Source organism: Oryzias melastigma, linkage group LG1 (genome assembly GCF_002922805.2).
Source record: "Oryzias melastigma strain HK-1 linkage group LG1, ASM292280v2, whole genome shotgun sequence".
NCBI lineage: Eukaryota > Metazoa > Chordata > Actinopteri > Beloniformes > Adrianichthyidae > Oryzias > Oryzias melastigma.
The window spans coordinates 8,131,583-8,151,421 of NC_050512.1; the positions used below are offsets into that span (position 1 = coordinate 8,131,583).

The 19,839-nt window shown below is 44.3% G+C and overlaps 1 protein-coding gene across 2 annotated transcripts in view; it reads left to right on the top strand.

Annotated features, from left to right (window-relative positions):
- Positions 1 to 19,839, top strand: part of LOC112137455 (complement C3) — a 132,518-nt gene that overhangs the window by 42,732 nt on the left and 69,947 nt on the right. Inside the window, exons 31-40 of one of the 2 annotated variants that reach the window (XM_036211637.1) lie at positions 2,337 to 2,418; positions 2,487 to 2,535; positions 2,608 to 2,698; positions 2,775 to 2,864; positions 5,662 to 5,764; positions 5,864 to 5,953; positions 6,394 to 6,486; positions 6,583 to 6,666; positions 13,516 to 13,660; positions 13,795 to 13,936. In XM_036211637.1, the coding sequence (XP_036067530.1) occupies positions 2,337 to 2,418; positions 2,487 to 2,535; positions 2,608 to 2,698; positions 2,775 to 2,864; positions 5,662 to 5,764; positions 5,864 to 5,953; positions 6,394 to 6,486; positions 6,583 to 6,666; positions 13,516 to 13,660; positions 13,795 to 13,936 (969 nt within the window). Of the gene's footprint in view, positions 1 to 2,336; positions 2,419 to 2,486; positions 2,536 to 2,607; positions 2,699 to 2,774; positions 2,865 to 5,661; positions 5,765 to 5,863; positions 5,954 to 6,393; positions 6,487 to 6,582; positions 6,667 to 13,515; positions 13,661 to 13,794; positions 13,940 to 19,839 lie in introns of those variants that run through there. The other variant, XM_024259793.2, reaches the window with a different exon arrangement.

A 19,839-nucleotide genomic window follows, 5' to 3' on the forward strand; every position in this document is an offset into this window, starting at 1 on the left:
GAATCACGAGTCAGGACACATGGAGGAGCAGCTATGATTCGTTCAGGACTCAGAGCTCACTGAAGAGAACTCATTTTGGACTGTATCGAGTCAGTACTCATATCTGTGACCAATCACAGAGCAGTTCGCCTCGTTTGGAGGTGAATCGTTTGAAAAAAACTCTCAGCAGCTCTGCCTCGCTCTGAAGCTTGTAGGAATCCATTGTGCTGGAGCGTTAGCTTTAGCTTAGCTTAGCTTAGCTTAGCTTTAGTTTATCAGCCTGTTTGACGGGGAGGAGCTGCTTCCTCTGCTCAGCTGCTTCTCTGCCCTGACGAACTGCTGCCACATTATTAAATTCATTTTTCATTTTATGTCTTGAAAAGCAAATAAAAGAATATTAATCAATTCCACCACTTTTTAAAAATTTAAACTGACTTTGGTATCCAACTTGCTAATTTTTTCTCTCCAATAATGTAATTAACTACAAAACTAACAGAAACTCAGTTGATTTCTGCTCTTTATTTAGCTTGTTATAAAAATATGTTCACTTGTTTGTACTTTATTTTTTTTCCCTTTCTTTTTTCCAGAAATTTAATTTACATACATTGAAAAAACTTTTTTTTTAACATTTTAAATAATAAATTTTCTTTGTGTCCCACAACGCAATGATTTGTTTTAATTATTTTCATAATTAATTTAGTAATATGAATAAATTGGACGTGGCGTGTTTTACTTTGGACTCTCTGGGCAAGTGACTCAATGATTCAAATGACTCAAATGAATCGATTCACTTTGGTGAGTGACTCATTAAAACTCGAGTCAGTAAAAGGAACCATAATTCCCATCACTACTGAGGTAGTCAAAGAGCTCCTCGGTGGCAAGGCTCCGGGGGTGGATGAGGTTCGCCCTGAGTACCTCAAGTCTCTGGATGTTGTGGGAGTGTCTTGGTTGGCACGTCTCTGCAGCATTGCGTGGCAAACAGGAACCGTACCTCTGGACTGGCAGACTGAAGTGGTGGTTCCCCTTTTCTAGAAGGGGGACCGGAGGGTGTGTTCCAACTACCGGGGAATCACACTTCTCAGCCTCCCTGGGAAAGTCTATGCCAGGCTACTGGAGAGGAGAGTCCGTCCGAGGAGCTTGGTTCGCATAGCCGGCAGTAAGTCAGACCTTTTCCCGGTGCATGTTGGACTCCAGCAGGGCTGCCCTTGATCACCGGTTCTGTTCATAGTCTTTATGGACAGAATTTCTAGGTGCAGCCATGGGCCGGAGGGGATCTGGTTTGGGGACCACAGGATTTTCTCTCTGCTCTTTGCAGATGATGTTGTTCTGTTGGCTCCATCGAACCGGGACCTCCAACATGCATTGGAGCAGTTTGCAGCCGAGTGTGAAGCGGCTGGGATGAGGGTCAGCACGGCTAAATCTGAGGCCATGGTTCTCGACCGGAGAAAGGTAGTTTGCCCTCTCTCGGTGGGTGGAGTGCTCTTGCCTCAGGTGGAGGAGTTTAAATATCTTGGGGTCTTGTTCACGAGTGAGGGAAGATCAGAGCGTGAGATCGACAGGCGGATTGGTGCTGCGTCCGCTATTATGCGGTCGCTGTACCGGTCCGTTGTGGTGAAAAGAGAGCTGAGCCAGAAAGCAAAGCTCTCAATTTACCGGTCGATCTTCGTTCCAGTACTCACCTATGGTCATGAGCTCTGGGTCGTGACCGAAAGAACGAGATCCCGACTACAAGCGGCTGAAATGAGTTTTGTCCGGAGGGTGGCGGGGCGCTCCCTTAGAGATAGGGTGAGAAGCTCGGTCACCCGGAGAGAGCTCGGAGTAGAGCCGCTTCTCCTCCGCATCGAGAGGAGCCAGTTGAGGTGGCTCGGGCATCTGATCCGGATGCCTCCTGGACGCCTCCCTGGTGAGGTGTTCCGGGCATGTCCCACTGGGCGGAGGCCCCGCGGAAGACCCAGGACATGAAGACTTCCGCAATAAAGTGTATTTATCTTCAGAATTAAAAACACAGTGACCAGAAAACACCTTCGTCTCCTTTAAACAACTTTGACTTTTCCATTAAACTTAAGACAATAGCAGAAATTTATCATGAAGAAGGTGTACTTGCTTGGAGAGAAGGGGAGGGCATTATTGTTCAAAGTGTAAACTTCAAAAGTTGATCTCATGTATTGCAATCTGTTTGAAACACAGGACTTTGAGATGGGAAGAGTGACATCTATTTTAATCAGGCTTCTTTTTTAAAACCACAGTGCTGAACTCAAAATGGGGTCTTCTCCATTTTGTCCCCCACCAGGCACAAACAGTTCACACATGTATATTACTTGCTTTGGTTACTATGTACATTTATCTTGCTTGTACAGATGGTGTCCTTGTACTATGCTCTTCCTCAAGAAAAGGAAAGTGACTGCCAAAACTTTGATGTATCAGTGCAGCTGCTTCCAGGTAACTTTGTTTCTGTAGTTTTACTATTTCAGTTTTTTACTCATATATTGAGACGTTTTTTCCTACAGATAAGAATATTGGGGATAAAAAGGTCTACAAGCTTCAGATAGAGGTTTTGTAAGTATACCAGTCCCATTATGTTTGCTTTGCTCCGATTCTCTTCAGTTTCTTCACAGTGCTCTCATACAGATACAAGGACAGCGAACGTGATGCCACCATGTCCATCTTAGACATCGGTTTGCTGACGGGCTTCACTCCCAACCTGGACGACCTAAAAGCTGTAAGAGTGTAAATCAGTTCAGGATGAGATTAAACAAATACTCTAAACCAATGATGACTTGAACTTTTGTCTACAGTTGTCTGGAGGGCGTGCCCGTATCGTTAGCAAGTTTGAAATGGATACAGCTCTTTCAGAAAAAGGCTCCCTCATCATCTACCTGGATAAGGTCTGACTCCAGGCTCCTTCTCATTAATGTCTGCATATTCTGAATCTTCCAGGTATCTTGTAAGGCTTTTGAGTTATTTATTCTTGGCTTAGACAATTGTGAACTAACAATAAGACGTTTGTTTGACTCAAGGAGCAAGGAGACAGTGACTGAGTTTGCTGTTACTATATACCAGGTTAAACAAAACACACAAAAAAAACTTATAGAATGGACCCTCAAGCATTTAACCTTTATTGAGGGAGTCGAACGAGTCAACTCTCAGATGATGTAAGCTGATTCTTTTACGTTTTTTTTTTTGTTTTTTTTTTGTCTCCTTGTTGACATCTAATGCAATTGGCTTTCACTCATATCAATGCTATAGACGTGATCTGAGGTCTTGCGCCGTGATTCTAGCGTCAGGCACAGCATGTTGGTCTGGCAGCAGCGCGATTTGAGCAGCACAAGTTCAAATATCTAAACATTGTTTGCATCAACCAACCAGAGACTCAGTTTTGGGCACGTGACGCAAAAGGAGAGCTGATGATGGAGGATTGATAAAACACATAAGACCTCTTAATTTAGTGTCATGTAAGAAGTGGTTAAAATCAAGTTTAAGGGGAAAAAAAAACTTCAATACTCCAACCAACAAATCAATTATTGATGCTCAATAGGAAACAAATCAGACTACTTTGAAGCTCCATGCAAAAGCTTCAAGTGAAACCATTTACTCACAAAAATATTTTTTATAAAACATTCATTTTCTTGACCGCTTTGTCCCTGTCGGGTCGCGGGGGTGCCGGAGCCTAACCCGGCTACTGACAGGTGAAGGCGGGGTTTACCCTGGACAGGTCACCAGTCTTTCGCAGGGCCTCAATCACACACACATTCCATCTCACATTCAATCCTAGGGGCAATTTAGAGTCACCAATTCAATCTAATCGATAGGATCTGGTTGATTTTCAAAATAAAAGATTTCTGACTCAAACAAAAATGACTAAATACATTTTAAAAAAGGGTATGATTTATTTGTTCTTCCGCAGCCCAGTCGCAACTGATCCACGGACCGGTACTGGTCAACGGCCCGGTGGCTGGGGACTACTGTTAAAGTACTTTCTCAGTTTTGCCTGAACAGAAGCAACCATGAAGAGGGTGCCGTTGTCTTCCTCACACAGGAGCGTTGTGGCCACTTTGACTGGTTCCACAAGTTTTACAATTGCCTCAACTGCAGCAAGGTCCTCTGTCAAAGTATTGACATCTTCGCCCCTTCTCAAATCTCTTGCCATTAAAATTGCCAAAACTGCAGGCTGTTGTTCCAAAAAGCAATCCAACAAAAGAACACATTTTTCACTGCTCAATTATCCATGTTAACAGAAGTTCTTATTCTTCACTACCTTTGATTGTACATCCTACAGACCTCCTGTTGATCCTTTTCTACCCACCTGCTGGTGCTATTCTCTGATGCATTTAGGATCCACTCCAAAATATTGGGCATATTCCTCACCAAAATGTTCTTTGGCAAATGCCACCCCACAAAGATGAAAAGCTAAATCAAATAAGCGTTTCTTCCCCATCGCTGGCTTACAATATAAACCATTACCATAAACACCCCATCTCCCTGCCTCTGGGAAGATGGGCGGATCTTAAAGTAGTCTAGCTACTATTAGAGACCGGCGTCTAATAGAACAAGCACATGCTAGACCCTGTGTTTCTTGGAGATCGGTGTCTATGGGAGACCAGTCACTAGTGAAAATATATGATAATTTATTACAGGTTAAGATGAATTAATTGAACAAAAATATAATTGCATGACAACACTAGTTTTGTATACTTCTAAATATTGCTAAGTGTTTTATATTTGGACTTTCTGCAAAATAAAAACACAATTCAAATTCATACCAACCCATATTTTTGTGCCAAATAGATATCCTACCAGAGCGAATGAAGTTTCAAGAATATTTACACTGGAATGAACCAATTGGATCAAAGGCTTCAATGCTTCACATAGCTTCATCTTTCAATCACTTGTATTCAACGACCGCAATGTATAAATCAATTAAAGGCCCGGTTCCATAGGATTTATCATGGGTAAAAAAAATTGGAAAATCTGCCACACGGGCTTAGATGCGTTTACTTCATGCATGTTCGTGGAATAGCAGTGATACAGATGCCGGAGTCCATTCCACTCCCACTCCACTGTCAGAGCACTGCGTAATTGCGTGTAAGCGTGTCCTCCCACACTCAGCTGCTAAACAGTCGTAAGCAGTGGTACAAATGCAGACTGGCTGTGCTACAGACTTGCACGAACGCAAAACTTCGGCGTCCCAGTGCACATGCCAGCGTTTTCTTCACGAGCTGACCTCGAATTGGCCCTGCCGTTCCACAGCCATTGCACGGCTGTACCACTGGTACCACACGCAGTCACCTGCGTCAAAATTTTTGTGCAATTCAAAAATTCTGCGTGTAACAGTGGGCAAATTTTGTACCGTGTGTACGCATGTAAATTCCGCTGCCATATCTCAGCCGCTGCACTACCAGTCCGCTGCTAACAGCGTCTGTACCACGGGGATGACATTTTTTCTGTGAAATGACTGTGAAAGCCAGTAGGACCGGGCCTTAAAAAAGAACTAAGATCCACTTGCAGCTTTGTTCTCATCCATGTTCCCACCACATCAATCTACAGTAAAGCCCCACATGATGATAATTTTGCACAATTGGACAGGCCTGCTCAAAAGACTACCCAGCTAACAGTCTGATTGGCTGATAAGAGTATTCCCAAATTACAGCAAATAACTGATACCTGAATTTCATCTGCCTGCAGGTTTCTCACACCAGACCAGAGGAGATCACTTTCAGGATCCAGGAGACCATTCCAGTGGGCGTTCTTCAGCCAGCAGCAGTGTCTGTCTATGAATATTATGAGCGTAAGTACAAGCTGCATCTGTACTCATCAGGGTAAAGATAAGTACAGTTTAAAGTAAAAATAAAAGTCAATGGTATTAATATAATTTTTCTTTTACCAGAAACACCTTGTGTTAAGTTTTACCATCCAGAAAGGGAGGCAGGACAGCTGATGCAGCTTTGCAGAGGTGACGTGTGCACATGTGCAGAAGGTAACTAAGTTACATTTGTATATCAAAAGACTTCCACTGATGACTGAGGACAAGAATGAAACAAGCCAATCAGCATCAAACAAAAGCATACATCTCACTCTGTTCTTATCTTAGTACACAAGTATAAAACAATACGCTGCTATTCAAGAAAAAGTCCCAAAACAAAATGGGACATGATATAGATTCAGCAGGTGGACCCAGGGAGTGCACCCACCAGACAGGTTTATTAAGAGAGATTGGAAGTTGACAGGTTGCCACCATTAGCCAGAAGAGTCAGAAAGTTGTATTAACAAAACTTAGAACTAATACAGTTTCAAAACCACCAGGTGGTTGCACAAGACGTTCATCCAGACTAGTCAACTGTTTTAGTTGCAGTAAAATTTACATTGACATTAGGTTCTTTTTCACACAGTGTGTTCATGCTGTTTTCTTGTTTTTAGAGAACTGCAGCATGCAGAGGAAGGGTCAAATAAACAATGATGAGCGGGCAACTAAAATCTGTGAGAGCACAGAGACCAGTAAAATTGAGTATGGTAAGAGTTGCGCTACATTTAGAACTGTTTGAGTGTACATCTTCCCTATGCACCTATCCCTATCTAAAGTTGACAGCTGCCTCTGTCTCCTTACAGTGTACAAAGTTCTGGTGGAAGAAGCTGACTATAAACAGTCTATAGACACCTATACCATGCGGGTGCAGGATTCCATCAAAGAAGGTTGGTATTTCAGCTTTCAGAGCAGGTATACTGATTGAAGTTCTCTTAGAAGTAGGTTATGGTTGGGGCATAATACTATCCTCCTAAACAAAAGGGTGGTTTGGTCCGGCATTCACAACGTTTTATCACAAAACAATACTCAAAAGTCTCTTTGACAAGTTTATTTGACTCTTTTTCAGCCAATGAATTCAACTCACTCCCACGTGATGACAAGTTTGCAGCTCTTTTTTCCCTCTTATAGACAGATGGTTCAAGTTCAGATGACATGACTACCATCAATGAATGTACCATTGACTTTTTGTCGAAAATCATGAAAATAGTGATTATCCCTCTGCTCAAACATATTGTTTGTTATGAACAAACTGGCCAAGAGAAAAATCCAATAACAGAACATCCCTTGGATTCAGGTCCAGAGTGCTGTTCTTTGAAACAAGCACTCCAGGTGTAAAAATCAATTGTAATGATGGTGGCAGAGCACCCAAGAAGGCTACATGCTCTACTGCTTTTTGGCCCATAAGCTAAAATCTCAATGAGAGATCTGTAGAGGAGTTGTGCTCCTCTTGCTCATAAGGGTGAACTCAAACACGTACGGCAAAGCTGGAAGGTGTTGAGTAAGGACTCACCAGCCTGCTATCTCTCAAGTGGTAGATAGATGGAAGGACCTTTTTAAATAGATAGTTTTAGAGCGCAAACCTTGCATGGAGACAAGCCCAACTACCTCAAGCCAGTACAGCTCCGTTTACTTCAGAAGGTCAGATTCCTTTCCTTTCACCAAAATTACATCCAATTCCTTAATGTAAACCTATATTGTTGACCAAGATCTGACAGCAGTGGACCCTCCCAACCCTTCCAGCAAGTTGTGGGGGAGTGGGAAGGGAATCATGTTTATGCTTTCCGGGCTGAGTTTGCCTGGGTCACACAAGAAGAATTCTTCTTGCCAGGCGCTCGCCTGCATACTCAGACCCCTGGCTGGATAATAATAATATAAATACAATTTTATTTTAAACACCTTTTTTGTCACTCAATGACACTGCACATAGTAAGATAAACAGAGTAAACATACATACGAAGAGCACTATAAAATAAAATAAAGCCAACTAAAGAATAGACAAAAAGTCAAAGTGAGAAAGTGGATATAGACAAGCGAGTTTTGAGTCTGGATTTGAACATGGGTAAGGAGTCAAAATTGCAAAGGTCGGGCTGAAGAGAGTTGGGGAGCTGACCAGCTTAAGGCTCAGCTCCCCATGGTGTCATTAGATATCAGAAGAACTGAATTCTGAATTTAATTGAAAGTCAGTGCATGTGATGAAGAGGTAGAGACATGTGGATCCATGTGCAAACGAAAGGTTTTAATGAAGACACAGGACAAGGCAAGGCGTGGTCAGAAAACAGGCTGAAGTCAAAACACAGGGGCCAGGCGGAGAGTCGAGGACTCAGGCAGGAGTCAAAACACAAGGAGACAGGCATAGGAGAAAAGGCTTGGACTGTATGCAGGGGAAACAAGACTTCGCAGTGAGCTGTGGTGAGAAGCCAGACTAAATACTATAGCAGTGATGATGTGATGAGAAACGGCTGATGAAGATTACTCCAAGTGAGGGCAGGTGAAGAGTTCAGAACTCAGGTGAGCGCTCCCTCTGGTGGTTGAAGGGAGACGCAGCAGGTTGAACCATGACAGACCCCCCCCCCCAACCGGCGAGTGGCTTTGGAAGCGAGAGGGTCGACGGTGCTGTGGGCGACCCCTACGAAGAGGAGCTAGCCTGTCCGGACGGGACTGGTGAAAGTCTGAGAGGAGAGAGGGGTCGAGGATATCGCTGGAGGAAACCCATGAGCGTTCTTCAGGACCGTACCCCTCCCAGTCCACGAGATACTGTAGTCGGCCATTCCGGCGTCTGGAGTCCAAGATCTCATTGACTCATAGGCTTCTTCTCCATCCACCATGAGAGGCTGCGGGCTGGAGTTCAAAGAACCAGATGGTGGTTCTTCATCGAGGGGTCCTGAAGCAAGCTTGAGCAGTGAAACGTGGAAGGTGGGTGAGATCCGATACTCTTGAGGCAGCCTGAGACGGAAGAACACAGGGGTGATCTGACGTGTAATTTGAAAAGGTCCCACAAACCTGGGGCTGAGTTTTTGGCAAGGCAGCTTCAGGCGGAGATCCCGGGTGGACAACCAGACCCATTGACCCGGCACAAGGTTGGGTCCCTCGCGACGATGTCAATCAGCCTGGATCTGGGATCGACGAACCGAATGTTGGGGCTGAACATGGGCTACTCTCCACGTCTCCTCGCACTGCCGAAACCATTCGTCTACTGCTGACAACTCAGTGGATTCTCCAGACCAGGGAAAGAATGGCGGCTGCACTCCTAAAACGTACTGGAAGGGTGTGAGTCCAGTGGCAGCTTTCTTTAATGATTTCTGGGCGTATTCAGCCCAGACCAGAAACCGACTCCACTCCTCCTGGTGCCGACTACAGTAAGTGCGGAGGAACTGGGTGACCTCCTGATTGAGACGTTGCACTTGGCCATTTGACTGGGGATGGTATCCAGACGTGAGGCTGACGTTGATTCCAAGTCCCTTACACAACTCCCGCCACACCCTGGATGTGAATTGTGGTCCACGGTCCAATACGTCTTCAGGAAGCCCGTAATGACTGAAGACGTGAGTCAGCAGGTGTTCTGCTGTCTCCATGGCTGTGGGAAGCTTGGGAAGAGGAATGAGACGACATGCCTTGGAGAAACGGTCAATAACGGATAGAATGGTAGTATTACCTTGAGAGCGAGGTTAGTCTGTACTGAAATTCACTGCTATGTGGAACCAGGGACGATGAGGAATGGGTAGAGGTTGCAGCAAACCAGCTGGGAGTTGTCGAGGGGACTTGGACATCTGGCATGTGGCACACTCCATGACGAATTGTGGAACGTCGGCCTGCAGGGTGGGCCACCAGAAGGTGTTCTTGACCAGGGCTTGAGTGCCTGCCATACCTGGATGACCAGCCGCCGGAGTGTCATGGACGAGGTGTCCGGTAAGGTGGTGGAACATAGACACAATTAGGCGGACATGACGGCGGCGGTGGATTGGCGGCATTGCAATCAGTGAGTTCAGTGATGATGTCCCACTGGATGGGGGCCATGATGATGGAGGTGGGCACCACATTCTCAGGTTCTTGGGAAACCTTGTAGTCCTTCTCATACAAACGAGAGAGAGCATCCGCCTTTCCGTTCTTGGAGCCAGGGCGATAGGAGATCTGAAAATGGAAGCGGGAGAAGAACAGGGACCAGTGAGCTTGTCCTGAATTCAACCTTTTTGCCGTTTTGATATATTCCAGGTTTTTGTGGTCTGTCAGAAAGAGGAAAGGCAGGGATACCCCCTCCAGCCATTGTCTCCACTCCGTGAATGCTTCTTTCATGGCTAGCAACTCTCGATAAGCAACGTTGTAATTTTGTTCAGGGCCAGTGAGTTTGCGTGAGAAGTACGCATATGGGAACATTTTAGGTGAAGAACCATGATGTTGGGAAAGAATCGCCCCCACTCCTGTATTAGAAGGAACTACTTCGACAACAAATGGACTGGTGGGATCTGGGTGATGTAAGATGGGCGATTGAGAGAAGCGTGTTTTCAACATGTTAAAAGTGAAGGAGGCTTCTGGAGTCCACCGGAGGACTTTGGTTGCACCTTTCAAAAGGGAGGTGAGAGGAGCTGCAACGACACTAAAGCCCCTCATAAACCGACAATAGAAGTTGGCAAATCCTAAGAAATGCTGCAAGTCTTTGACGGTTTAGGGTGAGGCCATTGTAACACTGCATCCACTTTACCCTGATCCATGGTGACCCCTTGGGAACTAATTACGTACCCCAAAAAGGATATAGAAGTGGTATGGAACTTGCACTTCTCACCCTTGACGTAAAGATTGTTGTCTATCAGTCGTTGGAGAACCTGACGAACATGGGTTACGTCCTCTTCAAAGGTGTTTGAATATACTAAGATGTTGTCAATGTAGACAATGACGTGGTGCTGTAGCATGTTCCTGAATATGTCGTTGACAAACGCCTGAAAAACAGAAGGGGCATTACACAGTCCAAATGGCATGACGAGATACTCATAGTGTCTAGATGTCATGGAGAAGGCAGTCTTCCACTCATCCCCTTCCTTTATGCAAATGAGATTGTATGCGCTGCGTAAATCTAGCTTTCTGAAGAAGTGTCCCTGGCGTAATTGTTCCAATGCTGCTGGAACCAAAGGTAACGGATAGCAGTATTTGACCGTTACATCGTTCAGACTCCTGAAGTCTATGCAGGGACGCAGGCCGCCATTCTAGTTTTTGAAAAAAAAGAACCCTGCTGAGGCAGGTGACGTGGATGGTCATATGAATCCTTTTTGCAGCTCTTCCTGAATATAGTTCTGCATGGCCTCAGTTTCCGGTTGGGACAGGGGAAACACCCTTCCCCTCATTGGAGTGGCTCCAGGCAGCAGTTCAATTGGACAGTTATACGACTGGTGGGGAGGAAGACGTGTAGCATTGCGTTTGCTAAAGGCCTCCAGCAAATTCCTGTATTGAGCAGGCAAAAAGTCAGGTGTTAGCTCTGGATCATGTGTGACGATCTTGGAGGTGGCTACCTGATGAGGTGGAGAGTGCTTGGGCGCCGAGTTTTGTGGTTTCCAGACGTGGTCCCGACAGACGCTGGACGTGAAGTTCAGTTCCTTAGTAGACCAGGTGATGCTAGGGTCGTGTGTCTCAAGCCATGGCAAACCCAGAATGACGGCACAGTGAGGAGAGTCAATAGTGAAGAATCTGAGGTCTTCATGGTGGTCCTGGATCTCAAGTCGGATGGCTGGAGTGATGAACTTGATCCTTCCAGAACCCAGAGGGCGACCAACTAAGGCAGAAACTGCCACCCGTGCATCGCACGGCAGCACAGGGATAGCATTAGCATGAGAAGACACCAAGTCAATAAAATTTCCTGCTGCCCCTGAATCTATCATGGCTGATGTTGCTATACTTCTGTCTGCTATGTTAAGAGTGATAGGTATTTCAAAAGGAGGAAAGTTATCACTCACCGGCCCACCCGACCGTCTGGGGGGACGGTCGGGTGGGTGATGACTGGGACTCCCACAGTAAAGACAGAGGTTTTCGCGCATGAGCCTCTCTCGTTCATGGTGAAATACGGCATGTAACAATTGAGTGAAGGCATCATATGAATGGAAGGGTAATGAGCCTCCTGACCAAACGGCAGCCAACCACTCCAAAGCTTCACCGGATAACAGCGAACACAGGAAGGAGACCTTGGCTTCTTCAGTGGGGTAAAGATGAGCTTGTTGATGCAGGAACAGCTGACATTGCTTGAGGAAACCATTACAGTGTTCAGGTTTCCCTGGGAATTTATCCGGTAAGGACAGACGTGGACCGGACACAGGAGTGGCAGCAGCTGGAGGGCTCTCCGGACCCATTGGCATGGAAGGTAAGGACCGGGAAATTGCAGGTATAGCGTCAACAGCTGGATTGGCAAGAAGCTGTTCCATGATGGCGTTAGTGGTTGCAGTTAGCTGGTGAAGTTGACAACCGTGCTCCAGTAGCACGGTAGCAAAACCTCCTGGGTTTGTTGGCGTGGGAACACTTGTTGCTGGATCTGAGGCTGGCGAAGTCTTCTGTGACGAAGAGGCAGAGACATGTGGATTCATGTGCAAACGAAAGGTTTTAATGAAGACACAGGACAAGGCAAGGCGTGGTCAGAAAACAGGCTGAGGTCAAAACACAGGGGCCAGGCGGAGAGTCGAGGACTCAGGCAGGAGTCAAAACACAAGGAGACAGGCATAGGAGAAAACGCTTGGACTGTATGCAGGGGAAACAAGACTTCGCAGTGAGCTGTGGTGAGAAGCCAGACTAAATACTATGGCAGTGATGAGGTGATGGGAAACAGCTGATGAAGATTACTCCAGGTGAGGGCAGGTGAAGAGTTCAGAACTCAGGTGAGCGCTCCCTCTGGTGGTTGAACCATGACAGTGCAGTTGCCTGAGACAGGGTTGATATTATCACAGATTGAAGTTCTACAGACGATGCGGGCAGCTAAATTCTGGACCAGTTGTAGCTTGTTGAGAGTTTTGTTTGGGAGAGTTACAGTAGTTGAGGAGAGAAGTGACCAACCTGTTAACCAAGATAGAAGCCGCATTGACAGTGAGAGAAGGGCGGAGATGATTAATGTTGCACAGATGAAAGTGGGCATAACGTTATTAATGTCTGAATGAAACTCATGACTGCAAACACTATTTTATAAGTTAATCTCATATTTCATGTGTCTGTCATTTGGAAACAGAATGCAAAAGCAATCAAACTTTGACCACTTCAGAGTGATTCATTCTAAGCAGAAGAGGGAAGGCAATCTTGTTCTGTTTGGGAACCATGGCTACAAACTTGGAGTTGCTGATTTTCATCATTGGCTTCTCCATGCCGAGCACATCAGCACAAAGCAGAGAGGGTATTCCTATATTCTCAAAAACATACCTGTCCTTCCTTTGGCTTTGAATCAATAGCAAGGGGTATGTCTTGTGGTATCACACTACATCCAAGTTGGAGTTTCTGTTGGCTACATAAACAACAGTCTCTGGTATTTACCAGGTCTTGTATCAAAAACTGCTAGAGCCACCCTTCTTAAGGACCCAGTTATAGACTGTATCCAGGTCAAACACATTTGGGCTGGATTTTATAACTCCACAGTTGACACCTAAATTTGTCATGGTTTTTGCCTGAAATTCAAATCAAGCATTTGTTTCACCATAACCCCCCCCAAACATACACACACACACATACTGTATATATACACACACACATACACATCTTTTCCATTTTTGTTGTTACAGGAAGTACAGATGTTAGCCCCATGCGAAACCTGCGGGAATTTGTCAATTACCCCCATTGTAGAGAAGCTTTGAATCTGCTGAAAGGCAAAACATACCTGATCATGGGATCATCCGGAGACATATACAGGGATGAAAAACAGCAAACGTAAGTCTGGTTTATACATGTCAGTGTCAACTAGTATCTCCATGCAACTCATATGACTTCAACTCACTTGTGGTTATCACTTTATAATCTGTTACTGAGGTTTAATCATTCATCCACTTCCTCTTGGCTTTCAGATATCAGTACGTCCTTGGAGAGAGAACTTGGATTGAGTATTGGCCAACAGCTGAGGAGTGTCAAGGGGATGAACACAGAGACACATGTCTGGGCTTAGATGAGATGCTGGAACAGTACAGGGTGTTTGCATGTCAGCAATAAAGAGAAAAAAAATCTCCTTTGTGTGTTTTTTATTTTCTGTTAAAAATGTTTGTAGGATAAAATGTACTAACCTGTGCTGTTTGGGATTTTTTCTTTTATCTTATCTAATTAAAAATGCAAAGGATAAGGTTAGAAGTTTGATAACACAGTGACTTAAAATACATCCATCCATCCATCTTCTTGACCGCTTCTTCCCTTTCGGGGTCGCGGGGGTGCCGGAGCCGAAGGCGGGGTACACCCTGGACAGGTTGCCAGTCTGTCGCAGGGCCTCAATCACACACACAATCACTCTCACATTCACACCTAGGGGCAATTCAGAGTCATCAATTAACCTATGAAGCATGTTTTTGGACGGTGGGAGGGAGCCGTAGTCCCCGGTGAAAACCCATGCATGCAAGAGGAGAACATGCAAACTCCACACAGAAAGGTCCCAGGAGTCGAACCGGGGCCTTCTCGCTGTGAGGCAAGAGCGCTAACCACTGCGCCACCGTGCAGCCCGACTTAAAATACAAATTACAAGAAAAATAGTTTGGGGTCCAAAGCCAGGGTTTCGAGTCTGTCCCTAACTTGAGTAAATGGAGAAAGTTGTTCCGGGAATGGCATCGGATGTAAAATCTTTGCCAAACCAAATATGCGAATCAGGGCTGTCGATGGGAATTGGACAACTGTTGGACAAAAATAGGAGATAAGGAAGGTGGATCCATAGGAAGAGAGAGAAGAGGAAAGTCATGAGTATTGGACTAAGAGTTGGGACTTTGAAGATTGGAACTGTGACAGGAAAATGTAGAGTTAGTTGACATGATGCAGAGGAGGAAGGTAGACATACTGTGTGTCCAGAAGACCAGGTGGAAAGGTACCAAGGCTAGAAGCTAAGGAGTACGGTTCAAATTGTTAAATATGTTCTATCATATTATGATGACTGGTATCCCTTATTCTGTCTTGTGGGATCCATGTGTACTTGGATGCAAAACTGCTAGCAATGATTGTGATCCTGGTAATAGCATCGAGCGTCAAGCTGAATCATTTCTCAAGTCTAAAAGGATTCCCCTGGATCTAAATACCATCAAGACAAGCCACCCACTACCCAGAAAAAAGGAGACAGATAAACCAGTTATTATCATCAGGTTTGTGAATCAATAGCACAAGGTAGCTCTGATGAAACAAAGAAAAAAATCAAAGACTTCCAGTGGGACCAGGAGTATGGTAGCAGCATAATAATACTAGATCCTGACATTCGGCTTAAATAACGCCTCGCAAGGCTAAATCACAAGTTTGGAAAGCTAATGTTTCCAGGAACTTTAAGGAGCATTGAAATATGAGAAGAGGAAAACAAAAAAGACAAGCAAATCTGCCAGTTGGGATCAGATGAGCAAGTGAATGACCGTAAAGGAATGCTAAAATTGCTAAACATGCCAGGGTTCTAAGGAATGGCAAGCAGATTCAAAACACTTGGGTGATGAGCTGCATGGTCTTCACTAAACCATTTGGTCCACCGGACCGGTCCAAGATTTAGGTTGACAACAACATGAAAGCCTTTGAGAAGGGCGTGATTACAGACATCTTAGCAAACACATGAAGTAATAAATAAAACCGTCCAATTTGATTTCCAGAAAATTGTGGCGTCTGGAATGTGCACTGTCTCTGAAAGTCAACTGTGTCCCTGATTTTCAGCTGAGTTCTGACAACTTAACCTCAACTTATTCAGCTGCAGAGGGGCAAGGACCTTGACAAACAGTATCTGCAGACATTACAGTGAAAAAAATATGAACTCTGTAAAATTCAGAAGGATGGCTGTCAATCAGGCAGCAGAAGAACAAATACCAACCTTGGACAACTGACAGAATATGGACCTTTTATTTCTCAGCATTACCATATCATTATAATAATACAATTACTTAAATCAATTATTGAAGATGGTTAAAGTGAAGTGGTTTAATCATTTACTTTACTTGGTTACCCAAGATGTGATTTATAATATTTCTATTGACAAATACCCTGTATGTATTTTGAATATTTGATCCGTACAAGTTATGATGATTTCTAAAATAATGTATACCTAGTTACATAATCTTAATGCATTTAATCATTGTAAGGTGATTTATGGATACTTAAGGATTCTTGATGACCTGAATCCATATTGGTAATGTATAATCAAATCAAATCAAATATACTTTATTAATCCCCGGGGGGAAATTCATTGTGGTGGGCAGCAGCCGCTAGACGGCGTTTTATCGCCCAGAAAAGACACATGAGGTTACAGGAAAAGATGTAAAAAATCAAGTATCTTCAGCCCCTGCCGCAGGAGGGCGGCATGAGTTAAAAGTACAAGCAAAAATACATCAACATTGAAGCACATTATTTCACGAGACAAAAGGTCCACAAGAGGTACACAATACAGTTCAAAGTTGACTGAGGTGCAGCAGTGAGCAGCGCACCTTTATAAGTGGGGGGTGTGAGATTATGTTTTTCGTATGCACAGCTTTCACTGACAACGAAATTTGTTCCAGTACAACCCGAACAAGATCAGACATAAGAGAGTCACCAAGGCGTTGAATTTGTGGTGAAGGTCATGGCAGGGGAGGAATGCAGATTACCATGACGACGGGCTCAGTTTCTCACACCTTCAGCGGAGTTGTTTTGGTACAGTTAGGGAGCGTTCCTGATTAGAGATGTTTGTTTTCTCGCAGACAGACAAAGCTTTCTGTCTGCCTGCTGAAGTCCAGGTGCTGCGTTATGGCGGAGAAATTCACAGATCTGGTCAATTTTCTTGATTCCCTCCAAGTTGAGCCGACACTCGCTCCATGATGGTTTCCAGCCTTCCAAGGGAGACTTCGATGCGATACACGCGGGCAGACAGAGCATTGATCTTGGCCTCCAGTCCATTCAATTTCTCAGTCTGAGTCTGTACGTCTCTCTGCGTCCCAGCGCAAAGCACTCCCAGTCCGCCTTTGTCTGAGAGCCACTTCGTCACGTTACAGTACATCCAGGTTCCACCAGTTCCAATCAGCAGAAAGCCGGAGACCAGTAATCAAATGATGTAAACATCTTCAACATCTTCCAGAGAGAGTTGCGACAGGCAGAAAATTCTCCATTTGCCCCAAGGATCATTCACATATCCAGCCGCAGACGTGCTCCCTGGGCAGGTAGGATCCGCTTTCCCACCTCGCATGGTGGAATAAATTTGGTCAATTGCATTCGCAGCCCAGCAGATCAGATCCATATGTCATGGCCATGCCTCAGCCTCACAGGTGATCTGCCTTATTGACATCACCTGTGTGGCTGCCTTTATAGCAGGAGCTGCCCTGCTAAACTGTGCCAGAAGATCTCCTGCCTTCATGGGACTCCAGCCTGCCAAAGCTGCTGTCCTCTGCGCCCTGTTTTGCCTTCATGAACTTTGTCAGGACAGACTTGGATTTATTTCCTGGATCTAGTGCTGTTGCCCTGTGGTCTCTCTCTCTCTCTCTCTTCTTCTCCCTTCCTGGATGTCCTCAAGCACACAAGTGGAATTCTGTGCTTCACCTTCTCCACAACAGAGTGAGTGCCAATAAGACTCTTTTGGAAGCTCCTTTGGAACTGAATAATAACTCTGCTCCTCTGCCCTAGTGTGCCTGACCCCTTCCCCCTCTCGGTGGACCGAGGAGCCCTGGCCTACTGCACTTTATTGAATAAATGAATACTTGCCAGTTCTGATCAGTCTGTTTTTGGGACCCACCCACTAAATCCTGTTACCATAGTTCTTGAAAGTGAGAAAAACTGAGTAGTCACAGTACGACTGGGGAGACGAGACAAAGAGCCTTGGTAGGGAGATAGATAAGGCAATTCAGAGAAAAGCGTCCGCTCTTGGTGAGTGCCGGAAGAAGAAAGTATAAATATCTGATTAGACATAAAGAACATAAAAACAGGAAAATAGTAAGGTAGAGCAGGGGTGGGATTATACACACACATATATATGTAGCAGGTTCAGTATGGTCGCCGATTGGCAAGGAGGGAGATGAGACTGAATCCTGGGCAATGCTTCTTTAATGCCTTAAAACAGCACAGGAAAACGGGCATTAATGGTGGACACGCCTGCAGCTCCCAGCAGGCACCGCTCATTCCAACTGAGATTAACATTTATAGAAGTTCAACAAAAGTACAATGTTCACAATATATTTAAACAAAACCAAAAAAAAATATTCATATACATTACAAGAAAAATAAGAAAATGAAAACACTTCTTTGGAAGTAAATAAAACATCACCCAAATAAAACAATAAGAGTCATTTTAGAAACAAAATGGCAGAAACCAACCTTAAAACAGCACAGGAAAAACGAGGATTAATGGTGGACACGCCTGCAGCTCCCTTCATGATCGAAAGAAAATACTGATATCAAAATTGGTGGTGAAAAACCATATAAAAGGAATTAAAAATAAATGTAAACCATTAAACAGGAGTTTTATAATCAAAAACATCTAAGTCCAATATAATCAAGAGGCTAACATAAGTTTTATACCAGCTAATTTAAAATATCGGGAGAACGCAAAAGACAACTCACCAGCAGGCACCGCTCATTCCAACTGAGGAAGGAGGGGCTGCTGCACGTGCTAAAGGGAGGGTGTGTCGCACCAATTATCTTCCCTGCGCAACAGGTAACAAGGTGGAACTAAAATTACTAAAACAATTACAATATTAAATAAATATAAAATACAATGTTACACTGTTTAACCCCAATTATACCATGGTCTGGGTGAATACTCGATTCTGATTGGCTGCTGGGTGTGCATTAAAAAGTGATAATGCACAGTAATAACGCACACCTAAAAAAGAAGTTCCGGTCACACAGACCAAACGTTCGATATCACTGCGCAGGCTTCTTTAAAACATGTTTTTCCTTCATCGTCTGGACAAAACAAGCAGTAATGGATGAACTTTATCTCTGAACTGATGCTTTATTTAACTTATTGTAGCGACCAGCAATTATATTCCTCTCATTTTGTAAGGTAAATTAATATTGACAAATTGGTTATTCTCCTTCTAATAAAACACCACTCGACATGAAAGGTGTAGTCTTCTGTTTCACCACAAGAGGGAGTTTCTCATTTTAGAGCAGCTCAGAAGAACGAACCTGCCGTGAAATGAAACACAGACAGAAGCTGATTGTGTTCTGTTTATGTTCTAGCTGCTCACTGAAGGCTTAACGTCAGAAAAAGAAAAAAAATATCCTAATTTGTCCGGGTCTTTCTTTCAAATCAGCAACACTTTACCGCTGCAGCTGAGGTCTGTAACGGCTTCCGGCTTCATGCCGTGTTCCATGTCAGCGTGACAACAAACCGCATCACGGATCAAATAGTCCGCTTTTTGAGAAAAAATGAGCAAAACCAAAGAAATAACAAGAATAAAGTACTAAATATTGATTAAATGTTTATTTATTTTGTAAATGACCATGGTATAAGCGGGATAATACCCTTCGAAGAGTGCATTATGAGAAATTAACGTTAACTTCACGGAGGCAACCGTCCTCCGCTTCACGTCGGACGGTTTAGGCCTCCGCGTCGTGCATTAATTTCTCATAACGCACACTTTGTCGGGTATTATCCCTGACATAAAAATCTGTTTAAAATTAAATAGTCACTGTAAATAAAGTTTTGAGAATGTTCATTAAAAAAAAAATCAACTCGCTACATATATATATCTTTTTTTGTTATGGATGCAAGAGAGCACAGGCCAGGAGAGAGAGAGGGAGAAATGTAGAGAATTGAATAAACTGACCGATTCACCAATAAAAACAATCCAAACATCCAAAGAAGGTGCTGCCTGCTCTCAGTTTGAGTTTCAATTTTCATTGTTTTCTTCCATAAGAGCGACCGCGGTTTCTGTCAAGTGTTGTACAGGGAAAACCGACTGCACAGCTGATCTCTCCCC